Raw genomic sequence first — 23,547 nt, 5'->3', positions numbered from 1 at the left:
TCAAATCTGTATATATTTATCACAGTCACAAAGCATCACTGAGAATAGATCAGATTTTGCTGGGTAAAATACAGACAACAAAAATTAAGAAAACATCAATGTATCTAAAGATGAAATATCTCTAATTGTTTGAATGTTACAACATCTTGTTGTTGTTGTTCAGTCACCCAGTCATGTCTGACTCTTTTTGACCCCATGGACTGCAGCACACCAGGCCTCCCTGTCCCTCACCATCTCCCAAAATTTGCCAAAGTTCATGTCCATTTCATCGGTGATGCCATCCAGCTATCTCATCCTCTGATGACCTCTTCTCCTTCTGCACTCAATCTTTCCCAGCATCAGGGACTTTTCCAATGACTCGGCTATTCGCATCAGATGACCAAAATACTGGAGCTTCATCTCCAACATCAGTTCTTCTAACGAGTATTCAGAGTTGATTTTTCTTAAGACTGACTAGTTTGATCTCCTTGCTGTCCAAGAGACTTTCAGGAGTCTTCTCCAGCACCACAGTTTGAAGGCATCAATTCTTTGGCACTCTGCCTTCTTTACCATCCAGCTCTTACAACCGCATGTGGCCACTGGGAAGATCGTAGCCTTGATTATACAGACCTTTGTCAGCAGAGTAATGTCTCTGCTTTTCAACACACTGTCTAGATTTGTCATAGCTTTCCTGCCAAAAAGAAATCGTCTTCTGATTTCATGACTGCAGCCACCATCTGCAGTGATTTTAGAGCCCAGGAAGATGAAATCTGTCACTACTTCCACCTTTTCCTCTTCTCTTTGCCATGAAGTAATGCAGCTGGATGCCATGATCTTAGATTTTTAATATTTAGCTTTAAACCAGCTCTTTCATCCTCCTTCTTTACCTTCATCAAGAGACTCTTTAGTTCCTCTTCACTTTCTGCCATGAGAGTGGTATCATCTGCATATCTTGATTCCAGCTTGTAACTCATCCAACCTGGCATTTCTCATGATGTGCTCAGTGTATAGGTTAAGCAAACAAGGTAACAGGAGATAGCCCTGTCTTACTCCTTTCTCAATCTTGAACCAATCAGTTGTTCCATACAGGGTTCTAACTGTTGCTTCTTGACCTGCATACAGGTTTCTTAGGAGACAAATAAGATGGTCTGGTATTCCCATCTCTTTAAGAGCTTTTCACAGTTTGTTATGATACACACAGTCAAAGGCTATAGTGAAGCAGAGTAGATTTTTTTCTGAAATTCCCTTGCTTTCTCTATGATCTGCCAAATGTTGGCAATTTGATCTCTGATATCTTAACTATCTTTATAAATATATTATTTGGCCATATGTAAAATAGGTTTCTACACTGAAAATTGGAATCAGGCTTTCTGATTTTATAAATTAAATAGAGATGTCTTTGTATGTAACAGTAATAAGGAATAGATCGGGAGTTTGGGATTGACAGGTACACATTGCTATATTTAAAATATAGTGCTTTTCCATGAAAAAATAAACAAATAAACAAAATTTTTTGCCCCCCCAAAAAAAAAACCAATAGGAAGGAAGCCTGGAATTAATTAGAAAGAGAATGTTTATATGTGAAATGCAGGTGTATATGAATGGGTGGATAGAATACATGGCATACACTTGGTCTAAGAAGATCAAGGATTATCCATCATGAAATTCTCTCTTGTACTGCTGTGGTCTTTAAGGATTTGCACAGTCCAGGGATCAGAATGGCACCAGAAATATTTGTCTAATGAGGAACTTTGGTTATTGATCCCCAGGGGTATAGCTATGGTTAGCCGCCAGCCTGTGATATGAAACAGCCCTTGCCTTTCTAGGAAAGGCACACCTGAACCGGCTTTCTGAGGTGATCCTTCTTGACCAGGAGTCCATGGTCTCATATGCTCTGTCTGCCCTTCCTGAGGACAGAACTGTCTCCAATATCCAAGCATCATGTCATGTCAAGCATCGTTACACACTGATGCCAGTTAGGTAAAGTCCCTTAGTTAATGATTTGGGGATTTTTTTTTGGTAACAGGAAAAGGTGTCTACTAAAAATTTATCTAAGGGACATGATGAGCAGAGTTCAAGCATGTAATGATCAGAATAAAGTGCCCTATGAAATTCTAGACAATCTGTCTTTTTGTTGACAAGTTTGTACCAATGCTCACCCAGTTCTCAATCTGCTGGTCTTCTATTTCCTCTAAAAATGGAAGAACTCTTTATCTACTCTTTATTCTCCTAAGCAGAAATATGCCGTTTCTCAAATCTGATGCCTCATAAAACTTTCTGACATTTGCGTGAATACCGTGGTGGTCGTGGGGAAGAGATTTGGTCAGTTTTTCCTTTATTTCCCTTTCTGGTTCTTCAAATACCACTGCATAGAAGTTCGTTTGCGTTATTGCTGTACTTGGGCTGCAAAGACACAAGGGGTAAGTAGAGACACATAGAGCCTTAGCTGATTGTCCTCCTAGCAAACCTGTATCTATAAAATTTCTAAGAATTTAATACATGAACAGCAAAGATAGTATAATACCTTTAAAGAAATATAACAATCCTTAAACTCCTTCGAAACTTTAAAATGGTGACATTCGGTTCCCAACTTCAGATCTTAAATATAATGTAAGAAAATAATACACATACAAAAGGCATCTCTTTTGTATCCCCTTTAGATCTTATTCCCTCCTCCTGAGAGTCAAAATCATCTTGAATGTGATAGTTTTCTCCCTTGCATTGTTTTATATTGTGCATATGTTCACAAACATATGTAAGAAAAATGCATTAACCATAACACCTATGAGTTAGGAAACAGAGAAATAAAGCATGATGTAATAATATAGTGTTAAAATCTCCCTGCAATGTGGGAGACTTGGTTTTGATCCCTGGTTGGGAAGATCCCCTGGAGGAGGGCATGGCAACCCACTCCAGTACTCTTGCTTGGAGAATCCCCATGGATAGAGGAGCCTGGTGGGCTACAGTCCATGGGGTTACAGAGTCAGATACAACTGAGTGACTAAGCACAACAGTATAGTGGGGTTTCCCAGGTGGCTCATTGGTAAAAGAATCTGCCTGCCAATGTGGGAGACACAGACGTGGGTTCGATCCTTGGGCCAAGAAGATCCCCTGGAGGAGGAAATGGCAACCCACTCCAATATTATTGCCTGAAAAACTCCATGGACACAGGAGCCTGATGGGCTACAGTCCACGGGGTTTCAAAGAGTTGGCCACGACTGCATGACTGAGCACACACACAACAGTATAGTGGAATACTCTCTGGTAATTAAAATGAATGAAGAGGGATTAAAAATATCAACAATAAAGAGAAGATAAATTACACAAGAACGCCAATTGTAAATGACCTATACTATGTGGTCCTAACTATATAAAACTTCAAAATGCAGTACAATGCAATTGTCCACAAAACAATAACCCTGCTTATAGTAAAAATTGTTGAAGAATAATGTATATGTAATTCATTTAGTGGTTCTCTTGAGGAAGGAAAAGCATCAAGATTTGCCAAGCATGATGTGGGGACTCCATATACATCTGTGTTATTTATTGCAATGAAACACCTAGAATGAGGTGTTTGGGAATGTGTGGGAATTTGATACTTTTCACAAGATGGGAATGCTGCTTGTACTTATTTCTGTATTTCTTTGCTTGAATAATCCTCCAAGTTTATATTTGTTGTGGATTATTACTTATAAGTGTTTGATATATATTTTAAATTTTCTAATGTTGTAGACTTTGTCATTCAAAAATTTTATCTTACCATTTTCATAATTGGTACTGATATGTGTATCTGATTTATTATTTATTTCATTTTAATTTCTATCTATTCCATCATGTGTCCATGGCCAATGAACGTGGATATCATCAATGTTTCCTTCATATCTTTTCTATGTGATAATGATTTCTAACTGGAATTTAAGCTCATAACACATCTCTGAAACTTTCAGTTGCCATGGAAGAATATTCATTCCCCCTTTCTACTGTATTCTTTCAATCTGATCACTGCTTCCTTCTGAGGAGTGTAATGAGCCAGGTGCCTTTGTTCATGAAGAAAATTTTAAAATAGGATAGGCGAGTACAAGGATCTCATATGCTGAATACTATGCTGATGGCTCTTTATTCATTTCTCATCATTTCAATATTCCATAATGTTTTATAATAGCTCCCATTAAACAGATGAGTACATTGAAGTTTCTTACACAGTTGAACAATTTTTGAATTCTCAAAGAAAGTGCTGGTCCTGGATTAAGTTCATAGTATTTGAGTCTAAATAATGTATCAGCTAATAAGGACTGACATAGCCACATCTGTCTCCCCCAGCTGCGGAGGACTATTGTTTTATAGTCCTGTAGGAAAAGGTCCATTTTCATTCCAATCCCAAAGAAAGGCAAAGCCAAAGAATGCTCAAACTACTGCACAATTGCACCTGTCTCACATGCTAGTAAAGTAATGCTCAAAATTCTCCAAGCCAGCAATATGTGAACCGTGAACTCCCTGATGTTCAAGCTGGTTTTAGAAAAGGCAGAAGAACCAGAGATCAAATTGCCAACATCCGCTGGATCATGGAAAAAGCAAGAGAGTTCCAGAAGAACATCTATTTCTGCTTCATTGACTATGCCAAAGCCTTTGACTGTGTGGATCACAATAAAGTGTGGAAAATTCTGAAAGAGATGGGAATACCAGACCACCTGACCTGCCTCTTGAGAAATCTGTATGCAGATCAGGAAGCAACAGTTAGACCTGGACATGGAAAAACAGACTGGTTCCAAATAGGAAAAGGAGTACGTCAAGGCTGTATATTGTCACCCTGCTTATTTAACTTCTATGCAGAGTACATCATGAGAAATGCTGGACTGGAAGAAACACAAGCTGGAATCAAGATTGCCGGGAGAAATATCAATAACCTCAGATATGCAGATGACACCACCCTTATGGCAGAAAGTGAAGAGGAACTAAAAGGCCTCTTGATGAAAGTGCAAGAGGAGAGTGAAAAAGTTGGCTTAAAGTTCAACATTCAGAAAACGAAGATCATGGCATTTGGTCCCATCGCTTCATGGCAAATAGATGGGGAAACAGTGGAAACAGTGACAGACTTTATTTTGGGGGGCTCCAAAATCACTGCAGAAGGTGGCTGCAGCCAGGAAATTAAAAGACCCTTACTCCTTGGAAGAAAAGTTATGACCAACCTAGATAGCATATTCAAAAGCAGAGATGAGACATTACTTTGCCGACTAAGGTCCGTCTAGTCAAGGCTATGGTTTTTCCTGTGGTCATGTATGGATGTGAGAGTTGGACTGTGAAGAAAGCTGATCACCGAAGAATTGATGCTTTTGAAGTGTGGTGTTGGAGAAGACTCTTGAGAGTCCCTTGGACTAAAAGGAGATCCAACCGGTCCATTCTGAAGAAGATCAACCCTGGGATTTCTTTGGAAGGACTGATGCTGAAGCTGAAACTCCAGTATTTTGGCCACCTCATGCGAAGAGTTGACTCATTGGAAAAGACTGTGATGCTGGGAGGGATTGGGGGCAGGAGGAGAAAGGGACGACAGAGGATGAGATGGCTGGATGGCGTCACTGACTTGATGGACATGAGTCTGAGTGAACTCCGGGAGATGGTGATGGACAAGGAGGCCTGGCATGCTGCGATTCATGGGGTTGCAAAGAGTCGGACATGACTGAGCGACTGAACTGAACTGAGGATGCCTGAATATATATGTTGTTGTTCAGTCACTCAGTCGTATCCAACTCTTTGTGACCCCATGGACTGCAGCACTCCAGGCTTCCCCGTCCTTCATCATCTCCTGGAATTTACTCATGTCTATTGAGTCAGTGATGCTATCTGACCATCTCATCGTCTTCCGCCCTCTTCTTTTGCCCTCAATCTTTCCCAGCAGCAGGGTCTTTTCCAGCCAGTTGACTCTATCAGATGACCAAAGTATTGGAGCTTCAGCTTCAGCATCAGAGCTTCCAATGAATATTCAGTGTTGATTGTCTTTAGGACTCACTTCTTTGATCTCCCTGCTGTCCGGGGAACTCTCAAGAGTCTTCTCCAGCACCACAGTTTGAAGGCACCAGTTCTTTGGTGCTCAGCTATACAATTTTTATTTTGCCTGCACTGGGTCTTTGCTGCACTGCGGACTCTTTGTTGCTGGCAACAGGAGGCTCTAGGGGAGGTGGGCTCAGGACTTATGGTGCACAGGCTTAGTTGCCGCTTGGCACAAGGTATCTTAGTTCCAAGACCAGGGATGGAACCCACCTCCCCTACATTAGGAGGTGGATCACTAGGGAAGTCTCAATGCCTGAATATTTTTGAAGTGTCATATATCTGTCTTATCTTGTAGTTTCCTGTCTTCTAAGGACCAAAAATTGTTGTTCAGCAGGCATGCTCAGTCTCTTCAGTTGTGTCTGACTCTTTGTGACCCTATGCTCTGTAGCCCACCAGGCTCCTCTGTCCATGGGATTTCCCAGGCAAGAATAATGGAGTGAGTTGCCATTTCCTCTTCCAAGAGATCTTCCCCATCCAGAGATCAAACCCATGTCTCCTATAGCTCCCGCTTTGGCAGGCAGATTCTTAACCACTGAGCCAAGTAGGAAGCCCAAATTTTTGCTATTTTAATCTATTTTTTGAAGCTTATGAATTTAATTCTCTCTCATCTGGCTGTTTTTTTTTTTAATGATATCTCACCTATCATCTTAGGGGAAGAAATCCCCCTAGGATGAAACACAGAATGTAATATTTGTCCAGCTTCTATTAGAATTCATTGATAATGCAGATGAGTTGCATATCATGAAGGAATTTACATGACTTTTTTTAATTAATTAATTAAATTAATTAATTAATTAATTTTTTATTTTACTCTACAATTCTGTATTGGTTTTGCCATACATTGAATGTGGAGATTCCTTAAAAAATTACATGACATTTTTTTAAAGTGAAAATTGATACAGTAAAACATCAAACTCAAACATAATCAACATCTTTTCTAAAAGTATTCCATTTTGTTACTATTGTAAATGAATCTTACTTTTGACCTTTATAAACTACCAAAAATAAAGAGCTGGTTTTATGAAAAGGTCAAATAAAAAATTGTTATGGGTGAGGATATATGTCACTTCTAGTCTTTGCTCGGTGCAGAGCATATACCTGTATAGATGCCATGACCTGCTACACAATACTTCATGGGTAAAGACGAACATATGTTGTAGGCCGGAGAAAAGATCTGGTGTGTTTTCAAGATGAAAATATTAAACTGTTAAAGGGAAATTATAAAATCTGGGTTTTGGTTTGGGAATGCTAATTCTGTACTATCCAGAGTCAACTCAGTGGTGAGAGGATCTGAGCTCAGACTTAATATTTTCTATCCTCTGTGTATTTCATAACCTTGATATAACCTCACCTTACCTAAGTGTTCGCATGGATGAATAAGATATATTATATTTTAAGTTATATATATGTTTAAATATATATTATATATTATGTTTTAACTTATATATATAAGTTATATATCTTATAACTCAGATATGATAAATGTAACTTAGATCTGATAACTCATCTATAATCTTATAAGCCCCTCAATTCATCTTGAGGTATGTCAAGTTTGGGGCACCACACTCCACAGGACAGATTAGATATATGCATTCTCATCTTTCTGCTTGTTTGAGGTAAGAAATAATTCTGAAGGAAATGTCACATTTTATTCTTTATTTCAGTTTCAGCACTTGGCACAAGGTGTGAAAACATGTTGGTGATCAATAAAAATAAAAGCAAACAAAGTGTGAAATGTGATGATGGAGGGGAAAATTAGCAAAGGGAAATACTTAAATGCTCTATTGGGTTTACAGTATACATAGAATTTTATTTCTTTATATTCAATACTTAAACACTGTTTTTCAAACTTTACAATATATCAAATTCATCTGGTGGGTTTGTTGAAACTTGAATCTCTGGCCCTTGTCCCTACAGTTTATCAGCAGTAAATCTACAGTGGTACCAAGAATTTGCAGTTCTAATCAGTTCCCAAGGGCTGCTGCTGCTCACCAGGGGATACTTCATTTTATTTTATTTTCACTCTATTTTTCCTTCAGATTCATCAACAATATGGAAACCAAAAATCAAACAGATGTTTCCAATTTTTATCTCCTGGGATTGACAGATGATCCAGAACTACAGCTCCACATTTTCTTCCTGTTCCTGTCCATGTACCTGATCACTCTCCTGGGAAACCTGCTCATCATCCTGGCTGTCAGCTGTGATCCCCACATCCACACCCCCATGTACTTCTTCCTCTCCAACCTGTCCTTTACTGACATCTGCATGAGCACAGCCACGATCCCCAAAATGCTGGTCAACATCCAAGCACAAAATCAGAGCATCACATATTCAGGCTGCCTCACCCAGATGTGCTTCGTCATGGTTTTTGCCTTTCTGGAAAATTTTCTCCTTACTGTCATGGCTTATGACCGTTATGTGGCCATTTGTCACCCCTTAAGATACTCAATTATCATGAACCCACAAACCTGTGGCCTGCTGATTATATTCTCACTGTTGCTAAGCATTCTGAATGCTCTGCTCCTCAGTCTGACAGCATTGCGGCTGTCCTTTTGTAAGAGCCTGGAAATCCCTCACTTTTTCTGTGAACTTGCTCAGGTTGTCAAGCTAACATGTTCTGATACCCACATCAATGACCTTTTGTTATATTTTGTGGGTAGCATATTTGGTGTCGTTCCTCTCTCTGGCATCATTTTCTCTTATACTCAAATTGTCTCCTCTGTCTTGAGAATGCCATCAGCGGGTGCAAAGCTGAAAGCTTTTTCCACCTGTGGGTCTCACTTGTCAGTTGTTTCCTTATTCTATGGGACAGGTTTTGGGGTTTATATAAGTTCTATACTGACTGGCTCATCCAGGAAGACTGCAGTGGCTTCAGTTATGTACATCGTGGTTTCTCAGATGATGAACCCTTTTATCTACAGCCTGAGAAACAGGGACATGAAGGGAGCCTTGAGAAAACTCATCAGTGGGACACCTTTTCTGTGGTTGTGCTATCTACCTTGGACTTGTGTTTATAGAATGAAGCAAAATAATAGGTAATAGATATATTTAGAATATTCCATTCATAAGTGGCAGAATATACATTTTTTTCAAGTATGCATGGACATTCTGTAGCATAGATCATATGTGGATCATTGATATACAACAAAAGAGGCAAGAATATGCAATGGGTAATTGACTATATGTATATAAATGAGTTGTATATAAATAATATATAAAAGAAACCTCCTGCAATAAAGGAAACCCAGGTTCAATCCCTAGGTCAGGAAGATCCCCTGGAGAAGGAAATGGCAACCCACTCCAGTATTCTTGCCTGGAAAATCCCATGAACAGAGGAGCGTGGTGAGCTACAGTCCATGGGGTCACAAAGAGTCAGACACAACTGAGTGACTAACAATTTCACACTTTCATGTATATATATTACACACATATATATATATGCAATATTACTCAGCCATAGACAGGAATGAAATATTGCCATTTGCTACAGCATGAATGGACTTGGGGGTTACTATGATAGTGAAATTAGTCACAGAGAGAAAGACAAATAAAGTATGCTATCACTTACATGTGGAATCTAAAAAATAAAATACATGAGTGGATGTAACAAAATTAAACAGACTCACAGATATTGAGAACCACCCAGTTGTTACTAGTGGGAAGAAGAAGGTAGGAGAGGCAAGAAATTGGCAAGGGATTAAAAGGTACAAACTACTATGTATAAAATAAATTAGCTACAAGGATGTGTTTTACTGTCAATGTAGCCAATATTTGATAATTCACTTCATTGTACAGAAGACACCAACACAACACATACTCCCATGAAATATATAACTTTAAATGCAGATTAATTTATAAAAAGTTTGGATGACTACATTGTACATCTGAAACTAATCTAAAATGTAAATCATCTACACCTCAGAAAAGATAAATAAACACTAGGGGTGCAATGTACAACATGATGACACTAGTTAACATTGATGTATAGTATATAGGAAAGCAGTTAATCTTGAAAGTAAGAAAATGTATTTTCTTTCTTTTTTCTGTCTTTTTATTGTATCTCTTGATTGTGACTGTTAGCTGATCTTGTGATAATCATTTCACAATATATGTAAATCAAATTATCGGCTGTATACCTCAAACTTATGCAATGATGTGTGTTAATTATTTCTCAAAAACTAAGAAAAAGGAAATGTACAATGAAATTATTGTGGCAAAACTGGAAAAGGTGGATATGAACTCTGAAGAGGAATTAACTACCATGTTGATTGAAACAAAGCTGTCCAAACAGAAATGGAAAGAAGTTGATGGTGTGCAGCTACCATGCCTCAGAGGGTCAGAAATTGGCCATCATGAACTCATCCATTCTAGAGTCTTGATCTGGAAGGTCCAGGGATCAGCATGACACTAAAATAGTTTGTCTAATGAGAAGCTTTAGTTATTGATCCCCAGGGATGCAGAGATTGCAAGAGTCTGCCTGTGACCACCTCACTCAACAGTCCTTGCTCAGTAAGGAAGCAGGACACCTGAACCTCCTTCCAGAGATGATCTTTCTTGACCTGGATCCCATTGCCTCAATCAGTTTGTCTGGTCCGTCTGAGGACAGATCTTCCACCTTCAAGATTCATGGGAGATATTAATATCAAGCACCATACTTCAGTGATGTCAGCCAGGTAACACAAAGTCTCTTTGAGATTGTTACACTATAATTTCTTACAGTAGAAGCAGTGAGGAGAGACATAAGATTAAAACCAAGACCCTCATGACCCCCAACAAACCCTGACTCTCTTTTTGACATGTTCACATATATGTTTGTGTGAATTCTCACCCAGCACTTTTTCCACTGGGATCCTACACTCTCTATCACTCTCTATAATGGCAGGGCCCATTTTTCTCCTGAGTAGAAATCCTCCCCTTCACACACATGGGTGCTATAAAAATTTTCAGATGTTTACTTGAATTCTTGTGCTGGTGGTGAAGGGGGTCTGTGCAATGTATTAGTTTGCTGTATTAGTGTGCTTAGTCACTTAGTCATGTCCGACTATTTGTGACCCTATGGACTGCAGCCCACCAGGCTCCTCTGTCTATGGGAATTCTCCAGGCAAGAATACTGGAGTGGGTTGCCATGCCCTTCTCCAGGGGGTCTTCCCAACCCAGGGACTGAACCCAGGTCTCCCACATTGCAGACATTCTTTACCATCTGAACCCCCGGGGAAGCTAGTGCTGCTATAACAGAGTAGCACAGACTGGGTGGCTTAATAACAAATTTATTGTCACAGTTCTGGAGATTGGAAGCTAGATCAAGGTGTCAGCAAGACTGGTTTCTTCTGAGGCCATTTTTCTTGGCTTGTAGCTGTCCATATTCTCCATATTTCTTCATGTGGTCTTGCCTCTGTATGCATGTATCCAAATCTCTTCTTGTTGGATTAAGGTTCACCTTAATGATTCCATTTTAACCAAATTACCTCTTCAAAGATCTTATCTCAAATACAGTCATATTCTAAAGATTAGGATATCAGTATATGAATGAAATTAAATTAAAAAACACTTGCTTCTTGGAGGGAAAGCTATGACAAACCTAGACAGCATAATAAAAAGCAAAGACATCACTTTGCTGACAAAATTCCATATAGTCAAACCTATGGTCTTTCCAGTAGTCTTGTACAGATGTGAAATTTGGATTATAAAGAAGGCTGAGCATGGCAAGATTGAAGCTTTTGATTTGTGCTGGAGAAGATTCTTGAAAGTCCCTTGGACTGCAAGGAGATCAAAACAGGGAATCCTAAAGGAAATCAACCATGAGTACTCCTTGGAAGGACGAATGCTGAAGCTCCAACACTTTGGCCACCTGATACAAACAGTCAACTCGTTAGAAAAGACCCTGATGCTAGGAAAGTTCAGTGCTGGGCTCCAGCCCCGGTGGATCCAGGGTGATTTGAAGGTGGGGACGGAGTCAGCGTCCTTGGAAATAACTTATTTAATTACAGATAGAGAGGGATTAGAAAATTAGCAGAGAAAAAAAGGCTGAATAACTTGGTTTACATGGAATACCAATCACCACTTATGTAGGCCACAGGAGTCTTTCCATTCTCCCAAATGAGAGGAGGCTCTGAGGCCCCCCTGGTCCGGTCCGATCTTAGAAGCCAGGCAAAATTAGCAGGCTTGGTGGGTACCCATGCACCAGATGGGAATTCGGCCAGAAAATAGTAGGAGAGATAAACAGGCTGAATAACTTGGTTTACGTGGGATACCAATAAAATTCCAAGACAAGGAATTTGCACCATCTACGTTGGGCCACTGGCGCCACTTGAATATCTGAAGGTGCCCCTCCTTGGGCTCGTTATCACGTGGGCTTGAAAGCCGGAACAAGTAAGTAGACATGGCGAGCACCCACGCTCCAGATGGGAATTCAGCCAGAAAAACGGGGAGCAAGAAAGAACGACATGGGGGAAATCAGTCTTTCTGGAAACTGATCCCATTTCTTTATTTTTAGGTTTGCTTATACACCTTTTGTTATACATAGAGATGAATACAGAGTCACGTGGGGGTCAGCAGTCCTGACCTTTATCAAAATCAGGTGCTTTACATAAAAAAAAGATCTTAGGGGTTTTACATCATCTTCTGGCCATGAGGCTAGCTGACATTTTATGACCCCTTCTTTCTGATAACCAAAAAACATTTTTTCCAAGGGTGTCTTTTCCTAAACCAGGCACCACCCTCCAAAAAAAGTTGCATTCCTATAGGGTGAGGGTGTAGTGAGTTACAATCAAGAAAGGAATTTATTTAACCCAAGGTTAATGTGATTAATCTTAAAGGTTAATACTTATTTCTCCTATGTGTTAGTTATATTCATTATAAGAGCAGGGAATATGGAGATTTAGCAGCAAACATCAGCCTAACAAATGAAAATCCTTTCACCAATGTTCCCCTTAAGATCTATTTAGTCTTAAGATAGTGATAAAGTTACATTTTTACATAGCAAGGACACAGTGATTTATAACAAAGTACAGTGATCTATTACAAAAGAGAAAATTCATTAACTCAAAAAGTCTAGTATTGCTAACATCAAAAACTACTATATTTCCTTTTCTATATTCCAAATACATTGATTAATATATTTCCAGGTGCCTAAGGATATGGAGGCCTGGCGGCAATCATTGGCTCAACAATGAGAAAAGCCCTATGCTAATTAAGACTTTCAAAATACTCCAGACTCTCTGTGCTGTTTATGGTTGAGAGGTAGTAAACAATCATGTGGTAGTGGCAGGAATATGGATAATCTTGTCACACAAGCTAGTTTGCCAGCAGAGAGGTTTGACCTGAGACACCCTTGTCACACCCAGGGCAGGGAATGAGCAGCAATTATTGGCACAACAAATGGAAAACCCTTCACCAATATAATTCCTAACCAACCCACTATACTAACAATTTCCAACTTCCCAAAAATATCTGCTTTTAGTAAGTCTAAAACATCTTGTGCCTCTCAGGTTGGGAGGCTGTAAACAATCACATGTGGCTGGACGAAACTATACAGGCAGGCTAGATAACCCTTCAGAGGAGTTCGTAAGTTGAAACACTCTTGTCACGCCCAGGAATTTTTATTGACTTGGAGCTGCATGTTTACTCCTTCTCTGAGAGAACCAGTAGGGAACAGCCCCCCATAAAGTCAGAGGTGTAGGTGAGAGCATGAAACAGTAAAGTAGATAGACTCTGGTTTTGGGGCAGATGCTCGGGAACAGGGGATTTCCTCAGGCTTGATCACACCTTTGTGTATGCCAAGCCTCCTTCCTCATGACCTTTGCCATGGGTGGAGTTCCTCACGCTGGCTCCCGGCAGTTCAGTTCAGTCACTCATGTCCGACTCTTTGTGACACTGTGTGCTGACGCACGTCAGGCTTCCCTGTCCATCACCAACTCCTGGAGCTTGCTCAAACTCATGTCCATCGAGTCGGTGATGTCATCCAACCATCTCATCCTCTGTCATCTCCTTCTTGTCCTGCCTTCAATCTTTCCCAGCATCAGGGTCTTTTCTAATGAGTCGTCGATTTTTGCATCAGGTGGCCAAAGTATTGGAGCTTCAATTTTCAGCATCAGTCCTTCCAATGAATATTAAGGGTTGATTTCCTTTAGAACTGACTGGCTTGATCTCCCTGCAGTCCAAGGGACTCTCAAGAGTCTTCTCCAACACCACAGTTCAAAAGTGTCAATTCTTCGGTGCTCAGCTTTCTTTATGATACAACTCTCACATCCATACATGACTACTGGAAAAGCATAGCTTAGATTATACAACCTCTGTTGGCAGAGTAATGTCTCTTTTTAATATGCTGTCTAGGTTGGTCATAGCTTTTCTTCCAAGGAGCAAACATCTTTTAACTTCATGGCTGCAGTCACCATCTGCAGTGATTTTGGAGCCCCCAAAAATAAAGTCTGTCACTGTTTCTGAGGAGATCTTACAAATAGCTGAGAAACGAAGAGAAGCTAAAGGCAAAGGAGAAAAGGAAAGATATACCCATTTGAATGCAGAGCTCCAAAGAATAGCAAGGAGAGATAAGAAAGCCTTCCTCAATGATCAGTGCAAAGAAACAGAAGAAAACAATAGAATGGGAGATCTCAAGAAAATTTCATGCAAAGATGGGCACAATAAAGGAAGAAACGGTGTGGGCCTAACAGAAGCAGAAGCTATTAAGAAGAGGTGGCAAGAATATGCAGAAGAACTGTACAAAAACGATCTTCATGACCCAGAAACCACAATGGTGTGATCACTCATCTAGAGCCAGACATCCTGGAATGCAAAGTCGTAGGAAGCATCACTACAAACAAAGCTACCGGAGGTGATGGAATTCCAGTTGAGCTATGTAAATCCTAAAAGATGATGCTGTGATAGTGCTGCAGTCAATGTGCCAGCAAATCTGGAAAACTCCGCAGTGGCCACAGGACTGGAAAAGGTCAGTTTTCATCCCAATCCCAAAGAAAGGCAATGCCAAAGAATGTTCAAACTACCTCACAATTGCACTCATCTCACACCCTAGCAAAGTAATGCTCAAAATTCTCCAAGTGAGTCTTCAACAGTATGAACCATGAACTTCCAGATGTTTATGTTGTATTTAGAAAAGGCAGTGGAACAAGAGATCAAATTGTCAACATCTGTTGGATCATCAAAAAATCAAGAGAGCTCCAGAAAAAGCATATACTTCTGCTTTAATGACTATGCCAAAGCCTTTGACTGTGTGGATCACCACAAACTGTGGAAAATTCTGAAAGAGATGGGAATACCAGACCTCCTTACCTGCCTTCTGAGAAATCTGTACGCAGGTCAAGAAGCAACAGTTAAAACTGGACATGGAACAACAGACTGGCTACAAATAGGGAAAGGAGTATGTCAAGGATGTATACTGTCACCCAGCTTATTTAACTTATATGCAGAGTACATCATACAAAATGCCAGGCTGGATGAAGCACAAGCTGTAATCAAGATTGCCTGGAGAAATAACAATAACCTCAGACACGCAGATGGCAGAAAGTGAAGAGGAACTAAAAAGCCTCTTGATGAAAGTGAAAGAGGAGAGTGAAAAAGCTGGCTTAAAACTCAACATTCAAAAAAGTAAGATCATGGCATCCAGTCCCATCATTTCATGGTAAATAGATGGGGAAACAATGGAAACAGTGAGAGATATAATTTGGGGGGGGCTCCCAAATCACTGCAGATGGTGACTGCAGCCATGAAATTAAAAGATGCTTGCTCTTTGGAAGAAAAGCTATGACCAAGCTAGACAGCATATTAAAAAGCAGAGACATTACTTTGCCAACAAATGTCCATCTAGTCAAAGCTATGGTTTTTCCCATAGTCATGTATGGATGTGAGTTGGATTATAAAGAAAGCTGAGCACCAAAGAATTGATGCTTTTGAACTGTGGTGTTGGAGAAGACTCTTGAGAGTCCCTTGGACTGCAAGGAGATCCAACTACTCAATCCTAAAGGAATTCAGTCCTGAATATTCGTTGGAAGGACTGATGCTAAAGTTGAATCTCCAATGCTTTGGCCACTTGATGTGAATAACTGACTCACTGGAAAGGACCCTGATGCTGGGAAAGATTGAAGGCAGGACAAGAAGGGGATGACAGAGGGTGGGATGGTTGGATGGCATCACTGACTCAATGGACTTGAGTGTGAGAAGTCTCCAGGAGTTGGTGATGGATAGGGAAGCCTGGTGTGCTGTAGTCCATCTGGTTGCAAAGAGTTGGACACGATTGAGTGACTGAACTGAACTGTTTCCATTATTTCCCCATCTATTTGCCATGAAGTGATGGGACTGGATGCCATGATCTTCCTTTTTTGAATGCTGAGTTTTAAGCCAGGTTTTTCTCTCTCCTCTTTCACTTTCATCAAGAGGCTCTTTAGTTCCGTTTCTCTTTCTGCCATAAGGGTGGTGTCATTTGCATATCTGAGGTTACTGATATTTCTCCCAGCAGACTTGATTCCAGCTTGTGTTTCATCCAGCCCAGCATTTCTCATGATATACTCTGCATGAAAATTAAATAAGCAGGGTGACAATATATAGTCTTGACGTACTCCTTTTCCAATTTGGAACCAGTTCGTTGTTCCATGTCCAGTTCTAACTGTTGCTTCTTGACTTGCATACAGATTTCTCAAGAGGAAAGATTCCCACTACACAATGAGGACACTAGGTTACTCATTTAGTTGGACAAGTTTCTGCTTTCATAAAACAAGTAGTGGAGTCTGGATTAATTTCAGAGTTATGAGTCTAAGTACTCTTCCAAGCAATAAAGGATGTCAAGACCACATTTGTCCGCCTGCCTAACCCCCAGGGCCCCCAGCCCCAGAGACTAAGAGGCCTTCCATTGTGGCTCAGATAGTAAAGAATTTGCCTGCAGTGTAGGAGAACCTGGATTCCCAAGATCCCCTGAAGAAAGTATATGGCTATCCACTCAGTATTCTTGCCTGGAGAACTTCATGGACTGAGAAGCCTGGAGAATTCCATGGACTGAGAAGCCTGGGGGGCTACAGTCCATGGGGTCACAAAGAGTCAGACATGACTAAGCTACTAACACTAATTAACTAAGAGAGGGAGAATCTCTGCTTACAGGGACACTCCTTCTAGGATGTTTGACATTTAGTGTTATCTTGTAATATTCTTGTTATCTTCTAAATACTAGCAAAATGTTGCTATTTTCATCTGGATGTTTAGGAGCCTATGCATTCAGTTTTTTCCTTCCACTCATATTCAGCTTTTTTTTTTCAAATATGGATTTTTTAAAATTTTTATTTCCACTTTATTTTACTTTACAATACTGTATTGGTTTTGCCATACATTGACATGAATCCACCACGGGTGTACATGAGTTACCAAACATGAACCCCCCTCCCACCCCCCACCCCATATCATCTCTCTGGATCATCCCCGTGCACCAGCCCCAAGCATCTTGTATCCTGCATCGAACATAGACTGGCGATTCGTTTCTTACATGATAGTATACATGTTTCAATGCCATTCTCCCAAATCATCCCACCCTCTCCCTCTCACTCTGAGTCCAAAAGTCCACACTACACATCTGTGTCTCTTTTGCTGTCTCGCATATAGGGTCATCATTACGATCTTTCTAAATTCCATATATATGTGTTAGTATACTGTATTGGTGTTTTTCTTTCTGGCTTACTTCACTCTGTATAATCGGCTCCAGTTTCATCCATCTCATTAGAACTGATTCAAATGTATTCTTTTTAATGGCTGAGTATACTCCATTGTGTAAATGTACCACAGCTTTCTTATCCATTCATCAGCTGATGGACATCTAGGTTGTTTCCACGTCCTGGCTATTATAAACAGTGCTGCGATGAACATTGGGGTACATGTGTCTCTTTCTATTCTGGTTTCCTTGGTGTGTATGCCCAGCAGTGGGATTGCTGGGTCATGAGGCAGTTCTATTTGCAGATTTTTAAGGAATCTCCACAATGTTCTCCATAGTGGCTGTCCTAGTTTGCATTCCCACAAACAGTGTAAGAGGGTTCCCTTTTCTCCACACCCTCTCCAGCATTTATCACTTGCAGACTTTTGGATCGCAGCCATTCTGACTGGTGTGAAGTGGTACCTCATTGTGGTCTTGATTTGTATTTCTCTAATAATGAGTGATGTTGAGCATCTTTTCATGTGTTTGTTAGCCATCCGTATGTCTTCTTTGGAGAAATGTCTATTTGGTTCTTTGACCCATTTTTTGATTGGGTCATTTATTTTTCTGGAATTGAGCTGCAGGAGTTGCTTGTATATTTTTGAGATTAATTCTTTGTCAGTTGCTTCATTTGCTATTATTTTCTCCCATTCAGAAGGCTGTCTTTTCACCTTGCTTATATTTTCCTTTGTTGTGCAGAAGCTTTTAATTTTAATTAGATCCCATTTGTTTATTTTTGCTTTTATTTCCAGAATTCTGGGAGGTGGGTCATAGAGGATCCTGCTGTGGTTTATGTTGGAGAGTGTTTTGCCTATGTTCTCCTCTGGGAGTTTTATAGTTTCTGGTCTTACATTTACATCTTTAATCCATTTTGACTTTATTTTGTGTGTGGTGTTAGAAAGTAATCTAGTTTCATTCCTTTACAAGTGGTTGACCAGTTTTCCCAGCACCACTTGTGAAAGAGAATGTCTTTACTCCATTGTATATTCTTGCCTCCTTTGTCAAAGATAAGGTGTCCATATGTGTGTGGATTTATCTCTGGGCTTTCTATTTTGTTCCATTGATGTATATTTCTGTCTTTGTGCCAGTACCATACTGTCTTGATGAATGTGGCTTTGTAGTAGAGCCTGAAGTCAGGCAGGTTGATTCCTCCAGTTCCATTCTTCTTTCTCAAGATTGCTTTGGCTATTCGAGGTTGTTTGTATTTCCATACGAATCTTGAAATTGTTCTAGTTCTGTGAAAAATACCGCTGGTAGCTTGATAGGGATTGCATTGAATCTGTAGATTGCTTTGGGTAGTATACTCATTTTCACTATATTGATTCTTCTGATCCATGAACATGGTATATTTCTCCATCTATTAGTGTCTTCTTTGATTTCTTTCATCAGTGTTTTATAGTTTTCTATATATAGGTCTTTAGTTTCTTTAGGTAAATATATTCCTAAGTATTTTATTCTTTTTGTTGCAATGGTGAATGGAATTGTTTCCTTAATTTCTTTTTCTACTTTCTCATTATTAGTGTATAGGAATGCAAGGGATTTCTGTGTGTTGATTTTATATCCTGCAACTTTACTATATTCATTGATTAGGTCTAGTAATTTTCTGGTGGCGTCTTTAGGGTTTTCTATGTAGAGGATCATGTCGTCTGCAAACAGTGAGAGTTTTACTTCTTCTCTTCCAATTTGAATCTCTTTTATTTCTTTTCTGCTCTGATTGCTGTGACCAAAACTTCCAGAACTATGTTGAATAGTAGCGGTGAAAGTGGGCACCCTTGTCTTGTTCCTGACTTTAGGGGAAATGCTTTCAATTTTTCACCATTGAGGATAATATTTGCTGTGGGTTTGTCATATATAGCTTTTATTATGTTGAGGTATGTTCCTTCTATTCCTGCTTTCTGCAGAGTTTTTATCATAAATGGGTGTTGAATTTTGTCAAAGGCTTTCTCTGCATCTATTGAGATAATCATATGGCTTTTATTTTTCAATTTGTTAATGTGGTGAATTACATTGATTGATTTGTGGCTATTGAAGAATCCTTGCATCCCTGGGATAAAGCCCACTTGGTTATGGTGTATGATCTTTTTAATGTGTTGTTGGATTCTGATTGCTAGAATTTTGTTGAGGATTTTTGCATCTATGTTCATCAGTGATATTGGCCTGTAGTTTTCTTTTTTTGTAGCATCTTTGTCAGGTTTTGGTATTACAGTGATGGTGGCCTCATAGAATGAGTTTGGAAGTTTACCTTCCGCTGCAATTTTCTGGAAGAGTTTGAGTAGGATAGGCGTTAGCTAAAAGCAGTGCTAAGAGGAAAGTTCATACCAATACAGGCATACCTGAAGAAACAAGAAAAAAAGTCAAATAAATAACCTAACTCTACACTAAAGCAACTAGAAAAGGAAGAAATGGAGAATCCCAGAGTTAGTAGAAGGAAAGAAATCTTAACAATTAGGGCAGAAATAAATGCAAAAGAAACAAAAGAGACCATAGCAAAACTCAACAAAGCCAAAAGCTGGTTCTTTGAAAGGATAAATAAAATTGACTAACCATTAGCCAGACTCATCAAGAAACAAAGAGAGAAAAATCAAATCAATAAAATTAGAAATGAAAATGGAGAGATCACAACAGACAACACAGAAATACATAGGATCATAAGAGACTACTATCAGTAACTATATGCCAATAAAATGGACAACGTGGAAGAAATGGACAAAGTCTTAGAAAAGTACAACTTTCCAAAACTGAACCAGGAAGAAATAGAAAATCTTAACAGACCCATCACAAGCACAGAAATAAAAACTTTAATCAGAAATCTTCCAGCAAACAAAAGCCCAGGTCCAGATGGCTTCATAGATGAATTCTATTCAGCTTTTTTTTTTAAAAAAAACATCATATGTCAGTTACCAGCTTAAGGGATGAACTTCTAGGAAGTTCATAATTTTATTCATAATTATGAATAAATAAACAGAATTCATATATTTTATTCTTATATTTCCTTTTGTTTGAAATTGTGTAATAATTCAGAAGAAATGCAGCAATGTCTTCGTCATTTTAGGGGGAGCTGTGATAAAGAATCTGCCTTTCAATACAGGAGATGCAGGAAATGTGGATTTGATCCCTGGGTTGGGAAGATCCCCTGGAGAAGGGCATGGCTACCCACTCAGTATTCTTGCCTGGAGAATTCCTTGGAGAGAGGAGCCTGGCAGGATACAGCTCATGAGGTCTCGAGGGATCAGACATGATTGTGCACACACACTTCTTTATTTTATTCTCAGCACTTGCCACAGTGTGTGAGGTTATCAGTGCTTAACAAAATACTTTGGCTAATAAAGTAAGTGGAGGGAGAAATAGGCAGAGAAGAAGATTCCATTATTTTCTTGGGTTCATTATATAGATGAGTGTTTTTCTAAAGCAGTGGCTTTCAAAATTTATTGTTTGACAGAATCATCTAGAGACCTTATTTAAAATGTTGATTGTTAGTCCTTATTCCTAATGTTTGTCATCAGGGAATCAAGAACAGGGCCCAAGAATGTTTATTTTGAAAAAGTTCCAAAGTAATTTTGATGCTGCAGCTAGTCCATAGATTATAAATTTTATTGTTTCTCCACCTGATATTTTCCATCCGATTTCTTTGTAACAAGGAATCAGGAAATCAAACAGATGTTTCAGATTTCATTCTCCTGAGAATGATAGAAGATCCTGAACTCCAGCTTATCTGCTTCACTCTGTTCCTGTCCATATACATGGTCACTGTTCTTGGAAACCTGCTTGTCATCCTGGCTGTCAGCTCTGACTCCCGCCTCTGCACACCCATGTATTACTTTCTTTCAAATCTTTCCTTTGCTGACATCTGTTTAAGCATAACCACCATCCCAAAGATGCTTGTCAATAAGTAAGCACAGAATGAGAGCACCACTTCTGCAAGCTGCCTCACCCAAATGGCTTTATTCCTGTTTTTGACCTGCTGGGAGAATTTTCTCCTTGCTATTATGGCCTATGACTGCTATGTGGTCATTTGTCAACCCCTAAGGTACATGTCTGGGCTTCCCATATGGCTCTGTAGTAAAGAATCTGCCTGCCAGTACAGGGGACATAAGAGACTCAAGTTCAACCCTTGAGTCAGGAAGACCCCCTGGAGGAGGGCATGACAACCCACTCCAGTATTCTTGCCTGGAGAATCTCATGGACAGAGAAGCCTGGCAGGCTATAGTCCATGGGGTTGCATTTAGTCAAACATGACTAAAGTGACTTAGCACACATGCATGCAGAAAGGACGTGGGCATCACGAGCCCTCCTTTCTGTGTTCTGCTGATTCCATTCCTTCTGTTCTTTAGCATTATGAATGCCCTGCTCCACAGTCCAATGGCACTGAGGCTGTCCTTCGGCAGAGACCTGGAAATTCCTCACTCATTCTGTGAGTTTCCTCAGGTCATCAAGCTGGCCTGTTCTGATACCCTCATCAACAATATTCTAATATATTTCATGGGTAGCGTTTCTGTCTCTGGGACCATTTTCTCATATACTCCAATTGTCTTCTCTGTTTTGAGAATGTCATCAATGAATAGAAAATATAAAGCTTTTTCCATCTGTGGATCTCATCTGTTGGTTGTTTCCTTGTTCTATTGAACAGCTCATGGGGTTTATGTTAGTTCTGCAGTTACTGGCTTGTCCAGAAAAATTGCTGTAGTCTCACTGAGGTACGTTGTGGCCCTTGAATGGTGAACCCATTTATTTACACCATTTATTTACAGCCTGAGAAACAGGGACAAGAAGGAATCCTTGAGGAAACTCATTGATATGTTGCCTTTTTTGTTCTGTGATTACATTGCCTTTGGTTGAGGGGGCTTAGTTTTCTCAAGTCAAAATGATAGGCACCCTAGATGAACCAGAATACTTGATTCTTCCATTGTACAACTCCTCTAAAATGACTAGATAGAGTCATGTTTAAAGTATTGAAACTTGGACTCAGAGCCCAACTTTGCTTTTAATCTAGCTCTGGGATGTTTGTCACAACATTTCAATTCTCCATACTCTATTTCTTTGCTCATGTTCTATAGAAGCAGTATGACCCAGGAGTTCTAGTTTGAGTGATTTTTGTTTGTGATGACTCTCAGAACAGGAAAGTTGTAGGAGGTGGATGAGGCAAGGGGCTGGGGTGGGGGGTGGGGGAGGAATGAAGGGAGCTGTGGTCCTGTATTTAGACTAGCTTCTGTCTGATTCTATGGAAAGTGCCATGACAATCATACCTCAGAATTATCCCTCCCATGAGGCAAGGGAAATGAGCTCACACCACATATCAATAATTAGTAAGACCAGTCACTGGTGAATAGCATCCTTCTGAGGAACCATTAGCATCCACTATAATCAGTTTCAATATCTATAAAATTATCATCATCCTTGGTGGTTGAGGTGATTGTAAGATATCTGAAGTGAGGAGACTTTAGTTCTAATAAGAAAAAGGAAAATTTTGCCAAATATGATTAAACAATAAAGAAAGTTATCTTTCATGACAAAGACTTCAGAGATCATCAGGAACAGGAGCTAGGTGTTCATCCACTCCTGCATGAGATGCCCTTATCCTCAGATTGTTCTCCACAAAGATGGTGACAGCAAATGAAAATGTCAGACTTGGACATGAAGCCCGAAGATAGAAAACTGATTTTCCTTCCCTAATCCAGTTTTTAATAGATCTTTCTGTGGAGTCTGCCAGAACATCTCTGTAGTGAATTTGAATGGTAGCTCTCAAAACAATATGTCCACTTCCTATTCTTCCTGTCTTGTGAATCTTACTTTATACTACAACAGGGTGAATGTTACTTATTTGGAAAAAGAGTCTTTTC

At 39.7% G+C, this 23,547-nt stretch overlaps 1 protein-coding gene and 1 pseudogene across 1 annotated transcript; both read left to right on the top strand.

Annotated features, from left to right (window-relative positions):
- The first annotated feature begins 8,037 nt into the window (after nucleotides 1-8,037).
- LOC120864592 (olfactory receptor 7G2-like) lies at nucleotides 8,038-9,066 on the top strand. The gene has a single exon (XM_040241636.1). The coding sequence runs from the start codon at nucleotides 8,077-8,079 to the stop codon at nucleotides 9,064-9,066; it is 990 nt and encodes a 329-aa protein (XP_040097570.1). The 5' UTR covers nucleotides 8,038-8,076.
- A 1,153-nt stretch (nucleotides 9,067-10,219) lies between these two features.
- Nucleotides 10,220-22,546, top strand: LOC120864591 (annotated as a pseudogene).
- The last annotated feature ends 1,001 nt before the right edge of the window (nucleotides 22,547-23,547 follow it).

This window comes from Oryx dammah, unplaced genomic scaffold (assembly GCF_014754425.2).
Source record: "Oryx dammah isolate SB20612 unplaced genomic scaffold, SCBI_Odam_1.1 HiC_scaffold_5, whole genome shotgun sequence".
Lineage (NCBI taxonomy): Eukaryota > Metazoa > Chordata > Mammalia > Artiodactyla > Bovidae > Oryx > Oryx dammah.
Note: the sequence above shows the minus strand (reverse complement) of the source record. Positions and strands in the feature narration are given on the sequence as shown.